General features: G+C 42.9%; 1 protein-coding gene across 3 annotated transcripts in view; it reads left to right on the forward strand.

The window, feature by feature from the left end:
- macrod2 (mono-ADP ribosylhydrolase 2) overlaps positions 1–23,496 on the forward strand; it is a 763,167-nt gene that overhangs the window by 218,840 nt on the left and 520,831 nt on the right. For all 3 annotated transcript variants that reach the window (XM_080448593.1, XM_080448595.1, XM_080448594.1), the window contains exon 4: positions 6,947–6,976. In XM_080448593.1, the coding sequence (XP_080304719.1) occupies positions 6,947–6,976 (30 nt within the window). The remainder of the gene's footprint in view (positions 1–6,946; positions 6,977–23,496) is intronic.

Below are 23,496 nucleotides of genomic sequence, written 5' to 3' on the forward strand. Positions count from 1 at the left end.
CACTGAGCTCGGCACACACAGGTTTACACGCTGAAGTGCGCTCAAAGAATTTTTATGGCCTTTCTGCAAACATAGGGAAACGGAGAAACCAGAGGGTGGATTCACTATTCCCTTTGGCTGTGTTTGTGTCTGGGCCTGGCTGGCTGGATACAGTGCTACGATCCATAAACCATGCCCGCCGCGCTAGCCTCCGCCATCAATATCTTCTGGTTGTTGAAATTACCCCGCGGCGGCGGCTATATAGCTCCACCTAGGTGTCATTGGCTGAGGAAAATGTATGAGATGAACTTTGTGGGTTGTGAGAAGTTCAAAGGGCAGACAGGAAGTGGGTGTTCCCAGTGTGACAGTCCCCTCGCCATGGGTGCAATGGGGCGGCCTATTGCTCTGGCTTCTTTCTTAATGACCTGCCCTCCCCACGCTGTCTGGGGAACCCTTCCACAAGAGATTTATGGCCCATGTTGTGTTTACCACTGGGGAGGCTGGCAAAGCAGAACTCCTGAGAAGAAAAACCCCCAAGTTGCAGTGTTTTCCTTTTTCCTTTTTCTTCGTGTTTACTTGGCTGTGGTGAACTTTTAGAACTATACCTTTAGTTACTACCACGAAGGAAATATTCGACCGAATCCAGGGATCGCCAAAGCTATGTTGTGTTTTTGTTTACTGCCCTGATCCCATAATCGTAGTTGTTTTTGAGACTGGTCTTTTCTGTCCTTGAAGACAAATTTGATTTCTGCAAGTCCCCAAGGTGTATGCTGGCAGACACTACAGACACAATAGAGAATGTTTTTTTTCCCTCTCTCTCTCTCTCTCTCTCTCTCTCTCCCTCCATAGTCTTTTGTGGCTTGAGGGGAAAAAAAACAACAACCAGAAACATTTGAAAAGACAAGGTCTGTGTGTGTAGGAGCTCAACCACTGCAAAAGAAACAGATCATGTCTTTTGATAATACCATACTAATAGCTGGATATCTCCCACCGCATCCCTAAAGGCAGAAATGTGTTGATCCACCACAAGCTAGCCAGCCTGAGCCCAGGGCAGGCACAGGCACGGGCAAGGCAGGCAGAGAGCTGGTTCATAATTAATATGCGCTATAAAATATGTACTATGGGGTGGATGTGGCCAAATATGGATTTTGGTTTAGATTTTTCACTCAGGATAATTGAAACGCTTTTCCAGCGAGCCGTATCAAACGAGGCACGAGCCTTTTGCCAAGAATGTAGGGCTGCTTAGCGAGCTCCTGTAGGCCCGCTTCCCTTGCAGCTGTTCCTTATTTGTCCCATGTGTTTTCCGGCCCTTAAAGAGGGATTGTTAGAGTGAGTCCCTGTGCATTTTGGGATTTTTATATACCTCCCTTGATATCTGTTGCTGAGGGCTAAGATCTTGTTTTCAGCAACTCAAGGTAACAAATCTTTTGTGTGTTGTGTGTGTGTGTGTGTGTGTGCGCGCTGTGTGTGTGCAAGAAGAAGAACAACAGTGTGTTCAGAGAGGCGAATGAAAATATCCCTGAATGATGAGACATATTTCTAGACATTTAGATCGCTGACGGAGATGAGAGGAGGAATGCAGGGACGGGAGGGACAATGAAGTCATGCAGCAGCAGCCTGTGCCATGTTTTTTTCTTCTTTTTTTTTACCCGCTTGCCTGCTCGCACATTTATCACAACCCCCGCTGTGATGAGATGGCTGTCGAAAACTCTCCGCCGTCTCTCCCAGTGGGCCATTGTCGTGATCACACTTAAATGCGTGTGGTTTGGAAACTAACACCTTCCTCCAACCACCACCACCACCAGCACCAGCCATCCCCTCCGACACAAACGCATATAGTAAAGATCGTGTCAAACTGATTAGCATAGCATCCACATCTCTTATCGCTGATTAGATGTTTGAGTAAATGGAGCGCCCCCTCAGGTAAGCATTTCCATAATGTCAGGTAATTAAGCACCAGTGTTTTACTGGCTTCACTGACTCCCCCCCGGAGAATAGACAACGGCGGTACACCTTGCCGAAATCCTTCATACTATATTAACCATACTTAGAAAAGGGAGTCGTCGCCAAAAAATGAAAATCTTTTCGGCCATACTGCCAGTAGATGCAGTGTATACCAAGCCAAGGACAACATTATTGCCAAGTCTTTCAAAGTATCCTTATGTTCAGAATTCATTTGTACTTTCAAAGCCTTTATTTTGCTCATCCACAATGCAATAACAGCATCTATACAGCATGTTTTGTAACCCGGGCAACCTGGTTTGGCTGAGAAAGAAGGGTTGTTGTTGAGCTGTGGTGGTTGATTGCGGTGATTGACGGGTCACACAACTACATGAACTCTCTGGGTAAGAGCAGAGCACACATCTCTGTCATCACCGAACAACCTGGAAAGGTGCCATTGTAAACATGAATAGGTTCTTGGTACATTCCCGTGTGTGTGTGTGTATGTGTGATGTTTACTGTATGCGAGTACATTGTATGCAACAAAAGCGCTTGATGAAGCACGCATTCTTTGGTTGGAGGGGCTTGCTTTGTCCCTGCTCACACTCACTGTGTGTGTGTGTGTGTGTGTGTGTGTGTGTGTGTGTGTGTGTGTGTGTGTGTGTGTGTGTGTGTGTGTGTGTGTGTGTGTGTGTGTGTGTGTGTGTGTGTGTGTGTGTGTGTGTGTGTTAGTCTGGTTCCAGTTGAATCTGCCATTGCAAAAAAAAAAATCCACGCAGTGTGATATTGTCTGGCTATGTGTGTGTGTGTGTGTGCGCGCGTGTGCGTGTGGAGCGTGTGCGAGAACAATGCAAGGCGGTAATGACACCACAGAAGGGTGCAGAGCTCGACTGGCCTGCAAAATGCACCCCTTTCATGATTTAATTTCATTTTCATCGGGGGAAAATATTAATAAATAACCACAGCACTTTGCTTCACGATTACGAGATCCTCCCTGATACTACGTGTTCATTATTCGGTGCTTTTTACGCCACATATATATAGTCTACTTAGGCTTGATTGAAAAACTTTCTTGAGAAATGATAAGGAATTAATGGGAACAAAATGGTGCCTGGGCTGATAGTGATGTAGAGACAGTTCTGGAAATCATTAAAGACACAGTGGAAACATACGATTCCCACGTTGCCCCCTGCGTGAACTGTGTACTTCAAACACGTGGGACACCTGCCTCACTCTTCAATAACGCTCAAATTAACCCATTAAGACCGGGAACGCATCTGTGTCATTTTAAGATTTCTTTGGCTATTCAAAAATAGCAGATATACAAGCTCATAGCGCGGCACCGAGTGCCGCGCTATGAGCTTGTAGATCTGCTATTTATTTTGAAAAATCGTTAACGTTTGTGCAAATCTTTGACATGTCAAGGACCACCCAAAATGATTTGTATTTGGCCGCCGACCCGCATCTGAAAATATGTTGTTCCAGGGACCCCCAGAAGCAAAAGATTTGAGTTAAAAATGTTTGCTTTAAAAATATATATATATTCAAAGATTTGCACTCATTTTCACGATTTTTCAAAAAATTGCAGATCTACAAGCTCAGTCGGTGCCGCGCTATGAGCTTGTATATCTGCTATTTTCTTTATTGCCCAAATAAATAAATAAAAACGCGTTCCCGGTCTTAATGGGTTAAGCCAAGTAGTTTTAATCCCCTCTAATCTTTCTCCTCTGGTGTGCGAGGCATGGCTCTTGCTGACGGCGTCAGAACAGAGCGAAGATTGGTTAATTTTTAAAGACATATCTTCATCAGTCAGAATGCTCTGTATGACTCACTCTACCTCCCGGCTGAACCAGTAAACTATAGCTGATGTGGTGGTGGGGGGCAGTGTTGATTTCGTAGACTAAAACTATGACGAAAAATGTTCGTCCACTACCTTTTTTTCACTGACGAATACTAAATAAAAACTAAGCTAAGATGACTAGAACTATGACTAAATATACTGACAATTTCGTCAACAAATAAAAAGCAGACTAAAATGTTGGAGAAGAGAGTGGAGAAGAGATCCAGTAGATTTAAGGTAAGTATGGGTGCGCACGGGTGTCACTGACCGAAAATAGCCGATCTACAAGCTCACAACGCGTTGCAGCGCGGCATGTTGTGAGCTTGTAGAGCGGCTTTTTCCGGCATGCAAATCATTTCGATGCCGCCCAAAAAATATTTTAGTCGACTAAATCAACTGTAGATTTAGGCGACTAAAATCTTATGATATTTAGTCGACTAAAACTAGACTAAAAGTAAACATTTCAGATGACTAAAATAGGACTAAAACTAAACAGAACTTTATTCAAATGACTAAAGCTAAATCAAAATTTGCTGTCAAAATCAACACCGGGGGGGGGAAAGGGGTCAACGTGGTCTCTAGAACAATGCAGGGCCACATATCCGTCTATAATGAGTGTTTGCCAACTAAATGGTCCCCCAGGGCTGAGAATAGAGTAGATTATTTTGTGGGATTCTGTTTATAGACCATCTTATCTGTGTCACACGTCCTCCGTCAAGCCAGCCCACCCAAACCCGAGGCGTGGGGGTTCACTTTACTCTGTGTGCAGTTCAGAAGCGTAGCTAGCATTATACAGAGAGAGTTCCCTCGCAGCAAACACAGTCTGTTTATCTTTGAGTGTTTTGTCAGAGGTTTCTTTGTTCAAAAAAACAAGCAGACAGACACAAAGCTGTGATAACGTTGGTGGATTTCTCTTTGCTGTAAACCAGTGGAGGTATCAGTCAGTATACTGTCCGATACTACAGGCCATGGTAATTGCTTTTAATGAGCCACCACATGCTTTATTGAGCTTAACCTCTGTAATGTTGCCAAGTAAGAAATCTGCCAAGGCAGTGTTACTGATTAGGGGTTGGGTATTGAAATGAGCTAATGACTGAATCACATCAAATTGCCCAGCACTGTAAAATGTGATGATGCGCCGTGCCAAATTCTTATACCGTTATGTTCAAAATGAGTGAATGGATCTTTTGGAGAAATCGGGTCTTTTCATTGCTATTTCATTGCTAGTCTTATTAACAGCATTACCAATGTTCGCGTGTTCAGCTTTACTTGTGATTGACATAGCTACTATATGAGCTAATGAGCTGATCTGCATAATCTGCATGCAAAGCTATGGGTGCCATGCCAGATACACTAAGTGATTTCTATTTATTTAAATTAAGATGCCCACACCATAATGCGAATAGATAAGTCATCAGAGACGTGGTTAACCACGTTCAACCTGGCGTCTCTATTTTGGGATATGATTATAGGCAAATTTTCTTGTGTTGTGTTGTGAGCTTGTAGATAAGTGCACAATGAATTATATAGAGTTAAAGTGGTTAAAGGAGACTGCACTGTCCAGTGACGGTATAATAGTAACCCATTAAAACCGTGAAAGCATCCTGTGTCATTTTAGATTTTTGCGTTGGCTATTCAAAAAATAGCAGATGTACAAGATGGCTTGTAACATTAAGATGTTACATCTTATATTAATGCTTAATGCCCTTTCTTCCACGTACTGTATTTTTGCAGCTGTTATTGGCTGAGAAAGGCCTAACCTAATTTCCTAGCGGAAATAACATATTGTGCTCGAAGCCAATGATTTTCTCAGCACTTTTTCTATACCAGTCTATGTTTCTCCCCTGGCCGGCCCTATTGTCACCGTCTTTACCTTGCATATTGATCATACAAACAGTGTACATGCAATGTGGCAGGGTTGTGTAGTCAGCCTTTAGTATAAATCCATTTCCACCACTGTTATTAGTTCAGGGGAAATTAGCTTGCAATGATTTGTCTTGATATGAATTCCTTAAAAATGACTTTCTCAGAAGCGTGCATGTTTTTCCCTGCAGTGTGGTGGCTGCGGGCAGTGGTGTAAAGTAACTAAGTACATTTACTCAAGTACTGTACTTAAGTACAATTTTGAGGTACTTTTACTTTACTGGAGTATTTCCAATTGTCAATCCTTTTACTTCTACTCCACTACATCTCAGATGTAGTGGGTAAGATCTCAGATCTTAGTGTCCGGGTAGCTCAGTCGGTAGAGCTCTGGCCTTCAGACCGCAAGGTCATGGGTTCGATCCCGGGCACCGCCAACTCAGCGCATGAGTAGCACGGCTTGGGTGTGGTAAGTCGTGCGGTAAGTACTGGGAGCTGAGGATAGGTGTGGCGCTCCACCTCAGCAATCCATCTCCCAGGGGTCTAGCGCATTGTAACGGGGACAGACTCCCGCGTGTTACTCGGCTGATACCGACAATAAGCCATCTCCCGACCTACTTACTTATACTTATTACATCTCAGAGGCAAATATAGTTTATTTTATTTTACTCCACTACAATTATTTGAAAACGTTAGTTACTAGTTACTTTGTAGATATACATTTTTACATTATAAAACATACATTAACCACTTTAGCCCTATTTTATACCTATGCTGAACATAGCCGATCTACAAGCTCACAATAAGTCGCATCGCGACACGTTGTGAGCTTGTAGATCTGCTATTTAAAAAAAATACATTTTGATACCAATACTTTTGTACTTTTATTCAAGTAAATTTGTAATTCTGGACTTTTTTTCTGGACAATATTGCAGTATTGATACTTTTACTTAAGTAAAACATTTGAGTACTTTTCCCACCACTGGCTGCGGGCCATGCTGTCGCTTCATTCTGATACAGTCTAATGCAGTTAGTGTCCTCCTTTGGACACCGCAGGGACGCTCTATTCCAGTTCACTATAAAACCAAATGTTTATGGTTTGTCAATGTCAAGTGTGTCGATGTGCGGAACAGAACAAAAGTCTCTTTATTTTTATTTTCTGTGATATGCCCTTTAAAAAAAATCCATAAACAGATTGTCTGGTATTAACATCAAAGTTGAGATGAACATTTCCAGACGATACCGGTCCTTTTCGGTTTCTCTGCTGAATATTTATTTTTTTTACTGCCTGAATATATCAACTAATTTCCATTTCTTTCTTTTCAGCAAACTCCAGTCTTCTGGGAGGAGGGGGAGGTGAGTGGATGCCTTTTGTTATAATATAAACATAGCACAAAACACACCATCGTTCATTCCAATGGTATTCCAGTGGTATTAACCTCTTCAGCCCTGGCGTTCCTATTTTGGGGCGACAGTTATAGACATCTATAAAAAACTAGCCTAGCTAGGCCTATATGCTTAAAGGTAGGGTAAGTGATTTACTCTGGTTAGAATACGTATTAACTAGCTCTATATTCTGATAGTGCTCATTGCTATGGAGTGTTTGTTCAGTAAAAGGAGTCTCCTATGTCTCTCCAGCTCTTTATTAAACAGAAAATGCATTTTCAGTGCTCTCTCCTGATTGGCTTAAAATGTGTCACCTACCTGACAATGTACTATATTCTGTTTGCTAAAGAGCTGGAGAGACCCCTGTGACCGAACAAACGCTCTGTAGCAATGATTACTATCAGAATATAGTACTTTAACCTTTTTAACAAAAACAAATATTTACCCAAAAATATCACTTACCCTACCGAACACTTTACCTGCCAATCACGAGTATAACCGTTGATGAAAAATACACCCGTTTACTGCCAAAAAAATCCATCCACGAGTATAACCGTTTTTCAAAAAAAAAAAAAAAAAAGTTTTTTTTTGTCTTTTTTTTTTCAATTTATCCACACAGAACCAGAGATATCACGATCCAAAGATTTCTAGCTCCATTCACTCCTTGGTTAACTTATTACTTTAAAATCCTGTATCTCGGCTCCTGTGTAAAAAAAAATTAAACACTGGCACTGGGGGAAGTAAAATAAAAAAAAACCTCTGGCAGGGAATGTGTTAAGGTGGAAATAGCCGATCTACAAGCTCACAACATGTCACCTTGAGACACGTTGACAAGCTTGCAGATTGGCTATTTCCCCCGGCGCGACACCATCACACGATTAAGCGTAAAACAGGGCTCAAGTGGTTAAAGCAATTAAAGTGACACTCATCACGTCTGGCATATGGAACATCCGTACACCTCTGTGGGTTAACAGCAGAATTCAGTGTGTGTTTCGCCGCCAGCGCCTTTTGTTAAATGTGACTGAATGCGAGGCCGGCATCACATCAGAGCTCAGTGCGCCGCAACCTAGCCTCGCCACGGCCAGACATGGTCATTAATTTGCCGCCCTGCCGAAGAATGTTAGTATCAAAACGAATTGGAGGCGGCCGACCATGGTGTGGGAATAAGAGGGTTATAAGGGAACCCCAGGAGAAGACGACTGCTTGCCCAGTCCCCACTGTTTTTCTTCCGTTGGAAGTTTGACTTTCACTGTGACATGATTGAAATAATCATTCTTCGAGGGCCGTCAGGGTGGAGTCGGAATGGAAAAAAAACAACATCTCAGATATGGAATTTTGATCTAAGGATCTAAAGGGAATATCAGGTGCTGCAAAGGGAATGACAATGAAATAAGGTCACTGCTCCGAACCGAATTTGTTTACCCACCAGTGTTGTTGTTTACTCTCATAGCTCTCTCTGCCACGGAGCGAGACGCTGCATGTGAGCAGCATTTATGATTTACTGCTCTTAATTCAAAGAATGTTTTTTGGCCAGTAGATACTGTACATGCTGGCCAAAAACATGCTGTGTTATTATGAACGGGTGGCCCGTCACCAATATGTTAGAAATTGTAACAATTAACCATCACAAGTATTTAGGCACAATATATTAATAATAATAAAAACATCAATAATTATAATAACTAGTCCATTCCAGAGCATGAGCACACTCAAAGTATTTGCAGACTTTGGACTCTGTGTACAGTACTGTGTACTGTACACAGTATATGCTTAGTTAAACTTTGGGAGAGGAGGCTGGTCATTTGATGGCAGGGTGTAACAATCCGGTCATTTACAGTACCTGACATTGAGACGTAAGTTGTTACCACAACTGTGAGATGTCCATGCTTTTCAGCTGAGATTGTGCCAATAACACAACGTTCATTAGAACATTGCACTTGTGAATAAATGCTCTGTGTGAGAGCTGTGGACATGATGTCCAAAGCGCACGTTCATGCGTACATCGCGCTTGTGAATAAACACTCTGTGCGAGTGCTATGGACATGATATCCAAAGGGCTCCCAGCCTCCCACCCACGCTCATAAAACGCATTGTGTGGACACGGCTAATGTCCTATAGGCTAATGGTCAATCCCAGCAAGTTCATAGTAATTGCTCTGAACTTGAAAAACGGACAGTGTTCAGACAGACAGAGATTCCATGAATATATAGTAGAATATTCGTGCAAATAGGGAAGCTATGTTGACACTTTTCACCCTGGCTTCCCTATTATTTTCATTATAGGCTAAATCTTTCAAACATTTTTTCAAAGATTTACACAATAAATACATACAAATCATGAAGATAGCTCCCAACGGGTCACAATATGACACGTGAGCTTGTAGATAGGCTATTTTCACACATTTTGCTAATTTTGCATGACACCATCATACACACAATGGGGCTTATAAGTGGTTTACCATTCATACCAGGCACTGGATAATGCTACACCTCCATAATGGCCCTAGCACACGACCCATTACAGTCTCTATATGTCAAAGCTCTTTTCACACAGATAATCATGCTGCCCTGGAGTGGCCCTCATCTTATCTGACGCATGGAGCAAAAGTCCTACAGACTTTACCATCCTCCAACCACTGTTGCATCGCGGTGCAGTGCAGCCCCCAGATCTTTATCAGTGACATGGAGTAGGCCCTCAGCGCGCTGATCACAGCCATCTAAAGAGCTCATCTGATTGAGATCAGAGGTCACAAAACATGCGTCTCAGTAACCAAGATCAGTCTCTGTGAAGCACCTGCCATTGACGTCTAATGTCCCACGACGACACACTGGTCCCCCTGATTGGGATCTATCTCTGCCTCCATTCACTCTCCTTGAAAAACACAAAAAGCAATTTTCTCTGCTTTTATGTTTTCATGATTGTTACTTCGCGCCGAATTGTCTTTTTTTTTTTGCAGGAGTCTTAAATCTCAGGCGGCGCCGGCATGTTGATTGATCCAATTTCTCCTCCGACAAGGAATGGTGGCCGAAGTATTAGGTTTAAACTGCACGGCAACGACGCGGCAATAACAGATGTCAAGTTGAGTTTGTGTGGATATTAGATAGCAATATAGGCCCCGCCATTACCATATGTTGAAAACATTTCACTTCAACGTGGACTGCCACAGGGCTAAGTAAGCCTAGAGGGATTTTAATTGCAGCCTGTCTGTGTCATATTTGGAATGAAAACCTATTCATTCTTAATTGACTTCCTGTGTTCCTACTGCTGTCAATTTACTGGCACAAATAGGGAGGCCAATTAGCCTTGCAATAATAAGTCTCTTGGCATTGTGTACACATTGACCATGAAGGCTCTTTGGGATTTCATGTCATATAAATTATGTATTGTGTGAGCCTTGTGTGTGTGTGTGTGTGTGTGTGTGTGTGTGTGTGTGTGTGTATATATATATATATATATATATATATATATATATATATATATATATATGGTAAATGGTGCATTTCATGCACCCGTTCACACACACATTCATACACGGCGGAGGGAACCATGCAAGGCACCAACCTGCTCATCGGGAGCAATTAGGGGTTCAGTGTCTTGCTCAAGGACACCTTCGACATTAACTCTGGGGGAGCCCGGGATCGAACTGGGAACCTCGCGGTTTCCATCCGGCCACTCCACCCCTGAGCCACTGCTGCCTGCGTCATATATATATATATATATATATATATATATATATATATATATATATATATATATATATATATATATATATATATCTGGCGTGACGTGAGAGCCTTTTTTCTTTTCTTTGGCTCTGCTAAAGGATTAGATGGTAGCAACCAGTGAGAGATCACCAGTATCCACTGACAATGTTTCCATGGGAATGTCACCCACCCTCCCCCCTACCCCCCTCCTACACGTCCTACGCCAAAAACAAAGCTCTCTATCATCTGTCTTTTATCTGTGTGAGGCCATGGGGGGCTTTATCTGCCAGTGTCTTTATCACTCGAAGGTGGTGGCTAAACCTTGCGAAGCTGTTTTCTCTTTGCTCTCACTCTCCCGCCCTCCCCTCCCTATCTGTGGTTTGGTATGTGAGGACCTCCGGCCCCCGGTGGTGCTGAGGATCGATGTGGAGATGTGCTCTCATATATGGGGCTCCTCCTTATCTCCCAGCTGTCTTCTCGGGGGCTGTGCAAGAGGGGCAGCTTCACAACAGGACGATCCATCATGCCCGGCCTCACACACCTGAGCCATGTTTAGCTCTCTCTCTCTCTCGCCCCGCTGAAGGCGGGCTCTCCGCAAAACAGCACGGACATCGGATAAACTCTTCCCTCTCCTCGGCTTATACGGAAAGTTATTTTGGCTTCCGTAGGAAAGTTACTACCACCCACACACTTTTAACAGCTTCCACTGGCTTTGCTCGGCTGCGGGGGGATTTTTTTTGTCATAATACCTTATAGGTGTGGGTGTCTCTGAAAATAAACCACTCTATATTAGGTATGGCTCCCTCATTAATCCCAGTGAGATATGTGGTCTTTGCTAAGTAGCCAAATTTGTTATGGGTGATTCGTCAGAGGGCTCGGGGCCAGGGGAAAGTGTGGCATTTTGTCTGAAAATAAGTTTAATTCCAAAATGCATGGACTTTTTATTCATACAAAAAGAATAATGGTTTTGCTGAACTCTGTCTTGCACTAAACCTACATCGCCGGACTCGTTGCAATATTTCAATTAGTGGGGGGAAAAATAATAAACGATTACATAGTAAAATCCTCAGTGTTAATTGAATCCAATATTTCACTCTGAGAATGTTCAGATGTAACCAAATGGACCCAAGGGTCCATTTGGTTACATCTGTACATTCTCAGAGTTAAATTAACGCTGAGGATTTGACGGCGTAGTAAACCAGAAGTGCTTGCATTTCCATTTCCAAAGTTCACGGAAAGATACTTGGCCTTTTACGTCCAGCTCCGTTCTGTTGATTACACAAAAGGGAATTGCCTCTGAGTTTTGTCTGCCTTGTTACGTACACAACGGGGTTAACCGAAATAGCACCGTTATCTTGCATTTGGCATGCGGTCTCTGTGGGGACCCCGGCGCACACGTTTGAGGCAAATAACAATGATCCCTGATAATAGCACCATGAAACGAGGCCTCTGTGAATAGAGGGCAATTACGAGCGTTACGAGGGTGGCTCGTGTGATGTGTTGTCACAGTATGGGCTGGGACGTTGGCACGGTCCCAACAGAATAGACTCAATGTAAACATTATGCAGTCAATATAGCCTCTCTCTCTCCCCGTTTTCTTTGTCCCTCGCCCCGTAGGCACGTGTGTATGCACATGCACGCTCGCATCGCACGCACGCCGCCGCGTCATAATACCGATACTACGTGGGCTGAGAGAACGAGTGAGAGCTTCACTCGGGCTTTTGATGTCTTCATCGACGAGGGGAACTGGCTCATTAGCATTCTAACCGGAGCTGTTGCACGTTTAGCACTGGGATTTAACTAGACCACCCAAAACAAACCGCTTTCTCTTAAAGTTGGGGCCTTCTATCCTCACTTCAATCAACCAGGAGGGGGTTGCATGACATGCACGCCTGTTCCTGCCACTCCCACTGCGGATGTTTCAGCCATGGGGCTGCTAGCATTCAACCATTAGATGAGAAGAACTCTCACTATAGCCTTTGTGATTGCTTACGTAACGAGGGGCTGCCTAGAGGGATGCATAGTTCAGCCATGTGGCGCATTGCCAGATGGCCATATTGTCCTTTTATCTTTCACCACCAAATTGCCGCCATATCCCCCGATATTGAGATAGAGATCTAATACGTGAGGTTTCATAGCGGTGTGTTTTTGATTTGCCGATGATACAGTGTATTGACTCACTGTGGACGCTGTCACATACACACAGACAGCCTCATTACATTAGTTTCGCAGTCGCTTGGCAGCTCGGCTAATAAAGGCTATTGCCTGAATGCTCCCATCTGACTCTTCCCCCGTCAGCTCCCTAAACAGTACATTTCCAACACATTCTAGTGTATGGGAAGTATATTTAGCTTGCACTTGTTGTGTCCGGCAGTCTTGGCGTTCATGACATTTCCTGCACGGCTGCAAAATACATGTTATTGTCATCACAACAAGACCAGGAAATGCACAGCGATGCACCAATCAATTAGATATATTTTCCTGGCTTTGACCAGTGGTGGAAAAAGTACTGAAATGTTTTGCTTAAGTAAAAGTATCAATACGGCAATGTAGAAGTACTCTGTTACAAGTAAAAGTCCGGAATTCAAAATGTGCTTGAGTAAAAGTACAAAAGTATGACATCAAAATGTACTTAAAGTACCAAAAGTAAAAGTACTCATTATGCAGAATGCCCCATTACAAGTTTTCAAATGTATACAAATCTTTTGAAAATAGCCGATCTACAAACTCACAATGCGTCGCATTGCGACGCATTGTGAGTTTGTAGATCGGCTATTTTCAAATGGCCGAATTGTGTATAGGGCTGAAGTGGTTACTGTATGTTTTGTAATAATAATCAAAATCTACAAAGTAACGAATAACTAAAGTTTAAAAAAAAACTGTAGTGGAGTAAAAGTACAATGTTTGCCTCTGAGATGTAGTGGAGTAGAAGTAAAATAACTGAACATTTGAAATACTCAAAAGTGTACTTAAGTACAGTACTTGAGTAAATGTACTTAGTTACTTTACACCACTGGCTTTGACCCTTTGAGGTGAAATTAGGTTTTCCACGTTAAATGCCGTGCTTACCCAGGAGCAGAGCTTGCCTTTCCAGAATATTGGTACAAGCTAGTGAAATCATATATTATACTCAGACATGATATGGGCAGCAGCAGCTCAGGAGGTAGTCTTGGAATCCAATGTGTCCTTGAGCAAGATACTTAACTCCTAACTGCTTCCCGATGAACAGATTGATTTCCTCTGCCGTCGGAGTGTGAATGTGTGTGTGTGTGTGTGTGTGAATGTTTGTGTGTGCGCATGGGTGAATGTAATACTCATTGTAAAGCGACCGTGGAGAAAGTTCCTATAGAAATGCAGCATTTACCATTTATGATATCAGCATAGTGAAAAATGTTGACTATTATGCAACAGGAAAATACTGCTGACACAACAGTAACCAGCAAGCAACAACAGACTTGTGTTTAGCCAAAATTCAATTTGTTCTAGATTTCATCTTTGCATCAGCAACTTTGTCCTGATCAATGTGTTTGGTTACTTGTCTCTCGATAAAGAGGAGAGCGTGCTGTGAGGGACGCTCTTCGAAGGCGAGTACGGTAAATTTTTAAGGCAAGATTGTTATCGCCACAACAATCTTGCGTAGGCAGATCTCCATCTGGCTACAACATTACCTCCACATAGGCCAATATGTTCATAGAGATAAGATAGCTCTTTTTCCTATGACCACTGTATGGTAAACTACCTGAGTTATGCACCGTCTCTAAATAATTTTAACCACATTAACCATGGCACCCCTATTCTCAAACAATAGGCCTGTATGTTTAATTTATACATGAGCTATTTTGGACTGGATGCACTGCGTTGGATTCGAACCCCTGGACTCCGCAATAGTGGAGTGGGTACTTTACCCCTGCGCGACTTGAGTGCCCGTTGGTGGTGCTTCTGTTATGGTTCTGGTCAATATACAGTATGCAAGCTCAGCATCTGTGACTTACTCCTCCTTTCACATACCAGCTCTGCAAACACGGGGAGGACAGGCTTTTAAAACATTGAACATCTCCATAGTTTGGGATATGTTTTGGTAAAAACCTTTATCGGGATGCTTAAGTGCTTCGCTTTGCTTATCTCCGTCTCCATTCGTCATGCAAAGTGCTCTGCTTCTCTTCTCCAGTCACCAGCAGGTGAACCATTATCCCACGTCTGGGTCGGGCCAGGGGCTTGTTTATTGGAGAGATTGGAGGGAACCAAGACATGGTGGTCTGAGAGAGAGAGAGAGGGAGAGAGAGACATGTGAGAGGTGGAGGTTGAGATAGTTTCTTGATGTGGCATGATGTTTTTTTTCCGCCTCCATCACAGTCACGTCTTCTCTCGTGTGACTAATGACGAAGAGATCACTTGCTTCTCTCATAACTCGTGCATTACTGACACCGCTTGACTGCCAGCACACGGTTCACAGATGGTAGTACCAAACATTAGCATAACTTATGACAGTGATAATGTTTATTTCCCTGGTGGCGTGTTACCCTAAATAATGCAAAATGATGAGTTGCTAATGCTAAGTTTCTTCAACCCGTGCGCGGTGCCCCGTGGATTGACTTCTCTCTCCCCGTCATTAGTCAGCAGTTTGAGTTTACTCTTTGATCGCCGTGTATTTGCTTTGATGTTTCGTGTGTGTTTATAGAATCCATCTATAAAAAGTCATAAAGCGTGGGTTGAGGCGGCACTGTGAAACATACTTCTTCTCTGGTAATAGTTCTGGGAGGTGCTGCTTGCACAACACAATTACACATATTCTACGTTCACTGTCTGGCTTTTCAGACAGGAGGAGTTTTCACCTTTCATGCTTTGTGCTAACCTCTTCGCACCGTCATCCAAAATGTAGAGGTTCATTTCATATGAACCTCTTTCAACCTGGTGTCCCTGTTTTAGGGCATTTTCAAGTTTTTTTTTTATTTCCAAACTTTTTCCAACATTATCCAAGAAAAGCAAAAAATAAAATCAATAAATAGCATCTCTACAAGCTCACAGCACATCACCCTGTGACCGGTTGTGAGATTGTACATTGGTTACCTTCACCGCATGACACACTCGTACGACAAAGTATAAAACAGGGGTAACATTTTACCTAACTTAACCACGTAAACCCTATATGGTTGACCGGGGTCTCTATATTAGTGTCCTTTCCGTTTTCTGTTATCGTGGGGAAAGCGTTTGCTGAAAATAGCCGATCAACAAGCTCACAACGCGTCGCAGCGCGACGCGTTGTGAGCTTGTCGATCGGCTATTTTCCTGTGAACGCCCTCGCCACAATAAGGATGATGGGGTTTAAGTGGTCAAGGCTGAACTCTTGTTCATTTCCTGATAGTATTCATTATACTGCATAATATACACAAAACCGTGCATAACACCCTCAAACCTTATTTACTCTAGAAGGCTTTACATGTCTTGCATTATTCTGAAAAACTTATTTTATTATGTTATTTTCACCCAAAGACTGTGACCTATATAATCAGTGTAATTGTAGCATCCTGCCACACAGTGCACGATCCTGATGATCTCAGTGAAACATGACAATATAAACAGTTATGCCTGGCAGACCTTATGAGCATTACATGGGGGAAACATCAGTCCATGCACCACCGTACACATATCTGTGATAACATCTGCTGCTGTTTACTGTAACTGCCTCATTCCACTGCTATTTATAACCATGCACCACCTTGTGTATATATCATGCACCTTATGTACTGTATATACAGTGTTTCGCTATCCACCTTTCCTGAAACTGCAATGATGGAGCTTGTACGACAAAGAATTCCCCCCACTTTTTTTCTGCACCTGTAAACCTGTGATGTGACAATCTAGTTTTAGTCATAGTCTTTTGAATGAAATTCCATTTAGTTTTATTCATCAGAAATGTTTAGTTTTAGTCGACTAAATATCATAAGATTATAGTCGACTAAATCTACAGTTGATTTAGTCGACTAAAATGGCTGTGATGGCATCGTAATGGCTGATTTTACACTTGGTTGCATGCTGAAAATAGCCAATCTACAAGCTCACAACGCGTTGCAGCGTTGTGAGCTTGTAGATCTGCTATTTTCAGAGCGCAACGCCTGAGCGCAACCAAACATAAACTGACTTGTCTTTTAGTTCTACTGGATCTCTTCTCCACTCGTCCCTCCCTAACATTTTAGTCTAGTTTTTATGTGTTGACGAAAGTGTCAATATATTTAGTCTTAGTTTTAGTCATCGTAGCTTAGTTTTTATTTAGTTCTTATTTAGTTTTCGTCAGTGAAAAAAGGTAGTCGTCGGCGAACATTTTTCGTCATTGTTTTAGTCGACGAAATCAACACTGACGCAAAGCAAAGCGTCTCGCCTTCAGATCACGTGTAACTGAATGATCGGGGCGGTGACTCGATTTTAGAGGACGTTCCATTGAAATTAGCAGGACAAGGTCATTGTGCGAGCGGCACCCAAATAATGATGGAAATTCCATTGCAGCGTGAGAGAGCTCACACACCCTATATATCGCCACGGCTGTCTCCCTTCTGCCACCGCAGAGAGCAAGGCACCGCCATCAGCCCCCCCTCTCACCCCCACCCCCACCCCAACCTCCAATCAGCTATGATGGATGGACTAATTGATGCAGAATGATCGGCCCATTCATTTTAGCCCCACAACAGTGAGTTCCATATTTAGGATTAGCGTAGCATTATAATGGAAAGGGAAGGAGAGGGAGGTAGGAGAGTCAATGAACGAGAGAGAGGAGGGGAGGGGAGGGGAAGGGAGGGGCGGGGGATAGGAGGGGAGGTGGGGGGGGGGGTTGAGCGGGAGAAGGAGAAGGGGGAAAAAATGGAGATAGGCAGTGTGAGATATACGGGCAAGACGGAACGACAGAGACATCACGAGCAGGGCTGGTCAGTGGTGTATAGTGGCAATGATCTCTTATGAAAGATACGAGAGTGTCGGGGGGGGGGGGGGGGCAATTGCTCTGTGCGTGTTTTTGTCTGAGAGAGAGAGAAAGAGAGAGAGAGAGAGGGCATATAGCTCCGACATGTCCCAGTGTCCCTTTCTCAGCCCATGAATCATTCATCCCTGTCCCTATGTATAAATCAAGGTGGCAGCCGTCGCTTGCGGCGGGCACGTCATTAGCTAGTCGACGGCATCACTTGATCTCTGGCTCTGCAGTGCGGGCTAGAGAGAGAAGGCCTTACTTAAACCGTGCGCATTTTCAGCCCGTCAAAACCTCGGTGGTGGTTCCTGTCTAGGCTGTGTCACAGCGGCGCTTTGAGCAGGTATCCAGAGATACTCAAAGAGACACCGTGTAGCCACTAATAATCACATTTACTTGACGGAGACAGCCTCAGTTATATCATATATATCCACCCACTGTGCTGGAGAAACCCTGCATAACCCTGGCAAACCCGTGTGCATATTTATGTTGCGCCCGCATAAAGGTGCTTTACTGTGCAGATTTTTACTGTACTTGGCAGCAATCGTTGTGCTGCGTGCGTAAGAAGTAAATCTTGAAAGTTTAAAGAATGTTAACAAGGAACTAGTATTTATGGAGAAAATCAACTAAGTTTGACCATAAATCCAAGATATAAAGATAGATTGACTTCAGACATTATATAGAACAGTTTGTCTTCACCTACTCTGTAATGACACGATGTACTTCAAGAAGGACCCTGACATAAAAAAAAGTTTGCACTGGCGACAATGCTAGGGGGTTATATTTGAAATACATCGTCATTCATGGCATACATTGTGTTATTTGCTTTTGGAGCATGTACTGTTATTTGAGTATGCCTGCAAGGAAACAACATGAGCAAACAGTAGAGAGTCTTGACTCCTCCGAATCATTTTCGTTGGAAATAAATATCTGTGATATTGCAACTCTGTCCTCTCCTTCCCTCAGGGCTAGCTGCTGCAACAAACATATTGCAGCTGCTAGTTTTTTTGCTTCTGTGATGACCTGAAAGTCTCTCTTGTTCCCGCTCTCTTTAAAGCAACAATAAAAAAAGAACAAAAATGGCCCATGACTTTAATGAGTGAATGGAACCGCAGGCGCAGTAGTCGCAGCAAATGATCCCGCTGTACCTCATATATAATTCAACCATTTAGTAATCCTTGTGGTTTCCATGCGCTCCCTAAGCAACCGTGCTGGCTGTCACATTTCCTGTTTACCCTAGTCTACCCCAATGATTCTCAGCCTTTTTATTATTATTTTATGGACCCCCAGTTTATTCTGCATTAGGCCACGGACCACCATTTGATAGCATTTTTATATCTTGGATCCCAATGTTTACAATCCTCTGTGTTATTTTAACTCTGAGGGTGTAACAATGGAATACAATTTTACCCTTATAATTTTGGTTCCATTTTTACACTTGAGTTGCAGACCCATACGTGTCTATCTGGTTTCCAACTATCAATCATTTAGCTGGGGACCCCCTGGAACCCTTTCAAGGACCCGTGGGGGTCCCCGGTCCCCATGTCAGGAACCAATGCTCTACACCTCCGGCTTCCACTTCAACTCCTGGACACATGGCACTTACAGACAGAAGATCTCAGAAGACTTGTCGTCGCAAAGACCAAGGAGCTGGTGGTTGATTACCAGAGGAGCGCCAAGAGGCCCTCAACTACCATCGCCATCCCAGAAGAGGAGTTGGAGGAGGTGAACACCTGCAAGTTCCTTTGGAGTACGCATGAACTATAAACTGGACTGGACTGACATCTCAGAGGCACCTCCTCTACAGCAGTGGTTTTCAACCTTTTTCATGCCAAGGACCCCTACATTGATATGTCTTTGGCCGCGGACCCCCATCTGAAAATATTTTGTGCCAGGGACCCCCAGAAGCAGAGATTTGAGTTAAAAATGTTCGCTTTAAAAAAATATATATATTCAATGTTTTCATTTCATATGCACACATTTTCAAGATTTTTCAAAAATAGCAGATCTACAAGCTCATAGCGCGGCACTCGGTGCCGCGCTATGAGCTTGTATATCTGCTATTTTTGAATAGCCAAAGCTAAGTGGTTAAAATGATTATGACGCTATGTTAACTCATTTCGCTGGGGACCCCCTGGTACCCCCTCAAGGACCACTGGTGGTCCCCGGACCACTGGTTGAAAACCACTGCTCTACAGGAAGGGACAATTCTTCCCGAGGAGGCTCAGATTCTTTGGCTATAGGCTGCTGCAGATGTTCTAAAAGTCTGTGGAAGGGGTAATATAAACACAAGAGATGCTAACAAACAAGCTGGTGAGGGAGTGTTTACGTCCCTAACTGGTGGTCTAGGGGGGTTAAGGGACAATAACATAATATATCAAGGGAAAAGAATGGAGAAAGCTGATGGATTTATTTTAAAGTGAGGGGTTTGAGCAAAAACAATCAGGGAAAATAAATGGTGAGTGCCAAATCAAAATGCCATAAAACTAAAAACTAACCAAAAATTAACTACCTTCTCTAAACACAAACAAAACCCTACTACTCTAACAATCAAACAAGAATACAGGGTGGCGGCACTCACACCTAACCTAATGTGTTTAACATAATATAACTACGTACTGAAAATGGAAACCTAATGTTTCCCTGATAGAGACAATACACTGAACAGAAGGCTGAGACACACACGAAACAGGCCTGAATTTGAACTCATCCCTCGTCCCACACCACAAAGCCAGTAGCCATCAGGCATATGAGAACTTTATGACCTGCACTGTCTGTTACTGACTTTTTACTTGTGACTCTAGTCTGGCGGATTGGAGGAGTACTACTGTGGGATTAGATGCACATTGTTGAACTTTGAAGCATGTCTGTTAAGGATAGAACTCTATTGAGAGACCATACTTATATTCATTCATCATATTATTATTGTTGATAGACTGTGGATAGATTGTACAGAATATATTCCTCCAGATACTCTCTTTTGAAAGTCTGTGATACATATTGTACAGTATTCATTCTTGCAACAAAGAGCTCCACGGTCCCTCAGCACAAAGCATGTCAGCGAGCTTTTCACCTTGCCTTGTCATCCCTCCACTGGATTGTGTGTGTGTGTGTGTGTGTGTGTGTGTGTGTGTGTGTGTGTGTGTGTGTGTGTGTGTGTGTGTGTGTGTGTGTGTGTGTGTGTGTGTGTGTGTGTGTGTGTGTGTGTGTGTGTGTGTGTGTGTGTGTGTGTGTGTGTGCGTGTGTGCGCGTGTGGGTGCAGGGCATGAGAAATGGGTAAGAAATGTCAATTTAGCTCTCCACCACAATGCATCACACATGACCTCCCTCAGCCAACCCCCAACCCCCTTCTCTGTTCGACAGTCTTTCTGGGTCAGTTGTTAAGATTTCAGACAACTCAAAGCATTACCAAACCTAACGTCAGAGGACATTTACATCTCACATGGGGTTTAGAATGGCTGTTTTCGGAGTAAGGGTGCATCCTTCAGTTGATACATGTCAATTTTGTTTTGTGTGTGTGTGTGCTTGGTACTGGGTGTCTGCGTCACGTTCATTTGTGCATTTTGCTTGCTGTGTGTGTGTGTGTGTGTGTGTGTGTGTGTGTGTGTGTGTGTGTGTGTGTGTGTGTGTGTGTGTGTGTGTGTGTGTGTGTGTGTGTGTGTGTGTGTATTATTATAGTCTGGAATAGCTGGATCCTGAGCTGTCTTGTCAGCTGACTCTCTGGTCAGTTTTCTGGTCCTGGAGCCCCCCAGCAATGGATGGCAGAATGATGAGATCTGACAGACGGGGGTGGTTTCTAGCAGGGCTTAGTCTAACCAATCATGCCAGGGCTATATGACAGAGGACGTCACAAAGGGTTGTAAAGCTTAATTCATACTTCTTCCCATGACACGTTGTTAGCAAGCGACCATAATACTACAGAGTATAAATTAGTCTTAAAGGAGAATTCCGGACAAATTAAGTGTTATCTTTCATGTCTCGTTACTCACCTAGCGACGTAAAAAGTGGCGTTCTTTTTTTCCATATATTCCCCTGTCGTCATTTTTTAAACACCCTCCGTTGTTATAATGGGAGCGCGTGGGGTAGTGAAGTTCGTCTATTATAACCGACGCAATGTTATTTTTTTCTCTACTACGATTCATTGTAGAGTCTCATGATAGTCAAACATGCGCTGAAAATTCCTGCGAGCCTGCCGTTAATGGCGAACGATTTAACACTGGTTGCTTGTTTCCAGAATCTGGCAACACGAGTTGCCAGGTTCTGGAAAGAAACAAGCATCCAGTGTTAAATCGTTCGCCATTAACGGCAGGCTCGCAGGAATTTTCAGCGCATGTTTGACTATCATGAGACTCTACAATGAATCGTAGTAGAGAAAAAAATAACATTGCGTCGGTTATAATAGACGAACTTCACTACCCCACGCGCTCCCATTATAACAACGGAGGGTGTTTAAAAAATGACGACAGGGGAATATATGGAAAAAAAGAACGCCACTTTTTACGTCGCTAGGTGAGTAACGAGACATGAAAGATAACACTTAATTTGTCCGGAATTCTCCTTTAAGCTTATCCACCAGCTCACAAGTCAACGTGGACAAAGACCCAGTATACCAATAATTTTCGATTATACTATTCTCATAGCTGTGAAAATGTTGTGTACCCCCACAATACTTGATTGCTGCCTTATCGCAGGGAAGTGCGCGAGTCAAACGGCTAGACAAGTGCACACTCTTGAGTGGAGCACGGTTTTGCAAAAGGACACTGAGAAATATTTCTTATGTTAGGACTTCAACCTCTACTTTCTTTTTAAACAACTCTTTATTTTATTCTGGTTTATATAACAGCAACACACGATATAAACCTGCCTTCTCCCAGGCCTTCCCCATCAGATGACTAGAATGAATAACAATGGTAGTAAAGTAATACAGGACAATACCCAGAGGTGCAACAAAAAGAAAAGGGCGAACAAGGGAATCATACATATATACATCTGTATTGATCCACATGTTGTTGCATTCCTACAGATTGCTGTGAGTCATTTACTGAACTCAACCTCCCCCTTAGGGTACAGTGCATGTAATATTTTATAGTTTTAGATGGAACATGACATCCTCCAGCCTCAGCCATCTGGAATGAGAAAGGGGGTTTAAGATCTTTCAGTTCAATAGGACAATATGGCCATCTATAGCATGTAAGTAAAGGCAACTACGTTATCCATATTTGTTGACCAGTCCACATTCTCAGGTTTTACACCGAAGATGGCGGTTTCAACTATTGTTGCAGGATTCACCCCGGGATTAACCCATTAAGACTGGGAAAGCATCTGTCATTTTAGATTTTAATTCACTTTAAAGGGATACTTCACTTTCACATAAAATAAACATTTAAAAAATATATTAAAAATAAATGAAAAAAGTAATGGAAAAATCACGGCCCCCTCACGCATTAGAGTGTCCTACTAATGTGTGAGGGGGCCTTTATTTTGCCATAACTTCTTTCATTTTTTTTTAATATTTATTTTTAATGTTTATTTTATGTGAAAGTGAAGTATCCCTTTAACCATTATTTAAAACTTTGGGCTATTCAAAAATAGAAGATATACAAGCTCATAGCGCGGCACCGAGTGCCGCACTATGAGCTTGTAGATCTACTATTTTTTTTGAAAGCTCATGAAGATTTGTGCAAATCTTTGAATATATATATATTTTTTAAGCAAAGATTTGTAACTCAAAACCTTATGTTGCTATAATCAGTGGTTCTCAAACTTTTTCATGTCAAGGATGTATTTGGCCGCGGACCCCCATCTCAAAATGTGTTGTTCCAGGGACCCCTATA

This window comes from Gymnoscopelus braueri (assembly GCF_963280865.1).
Source record: "Gymnoscopelus braueri genome assembly, chromosome: 14".
Taxonomy (NCBI): domain Eukaryota; kingdom Metazoa; phylum Chordata; class Actinopteri; order Myctophiformes; family Myctophidae; genus Gymnoscopelus; species Gymnoscopelus braueri.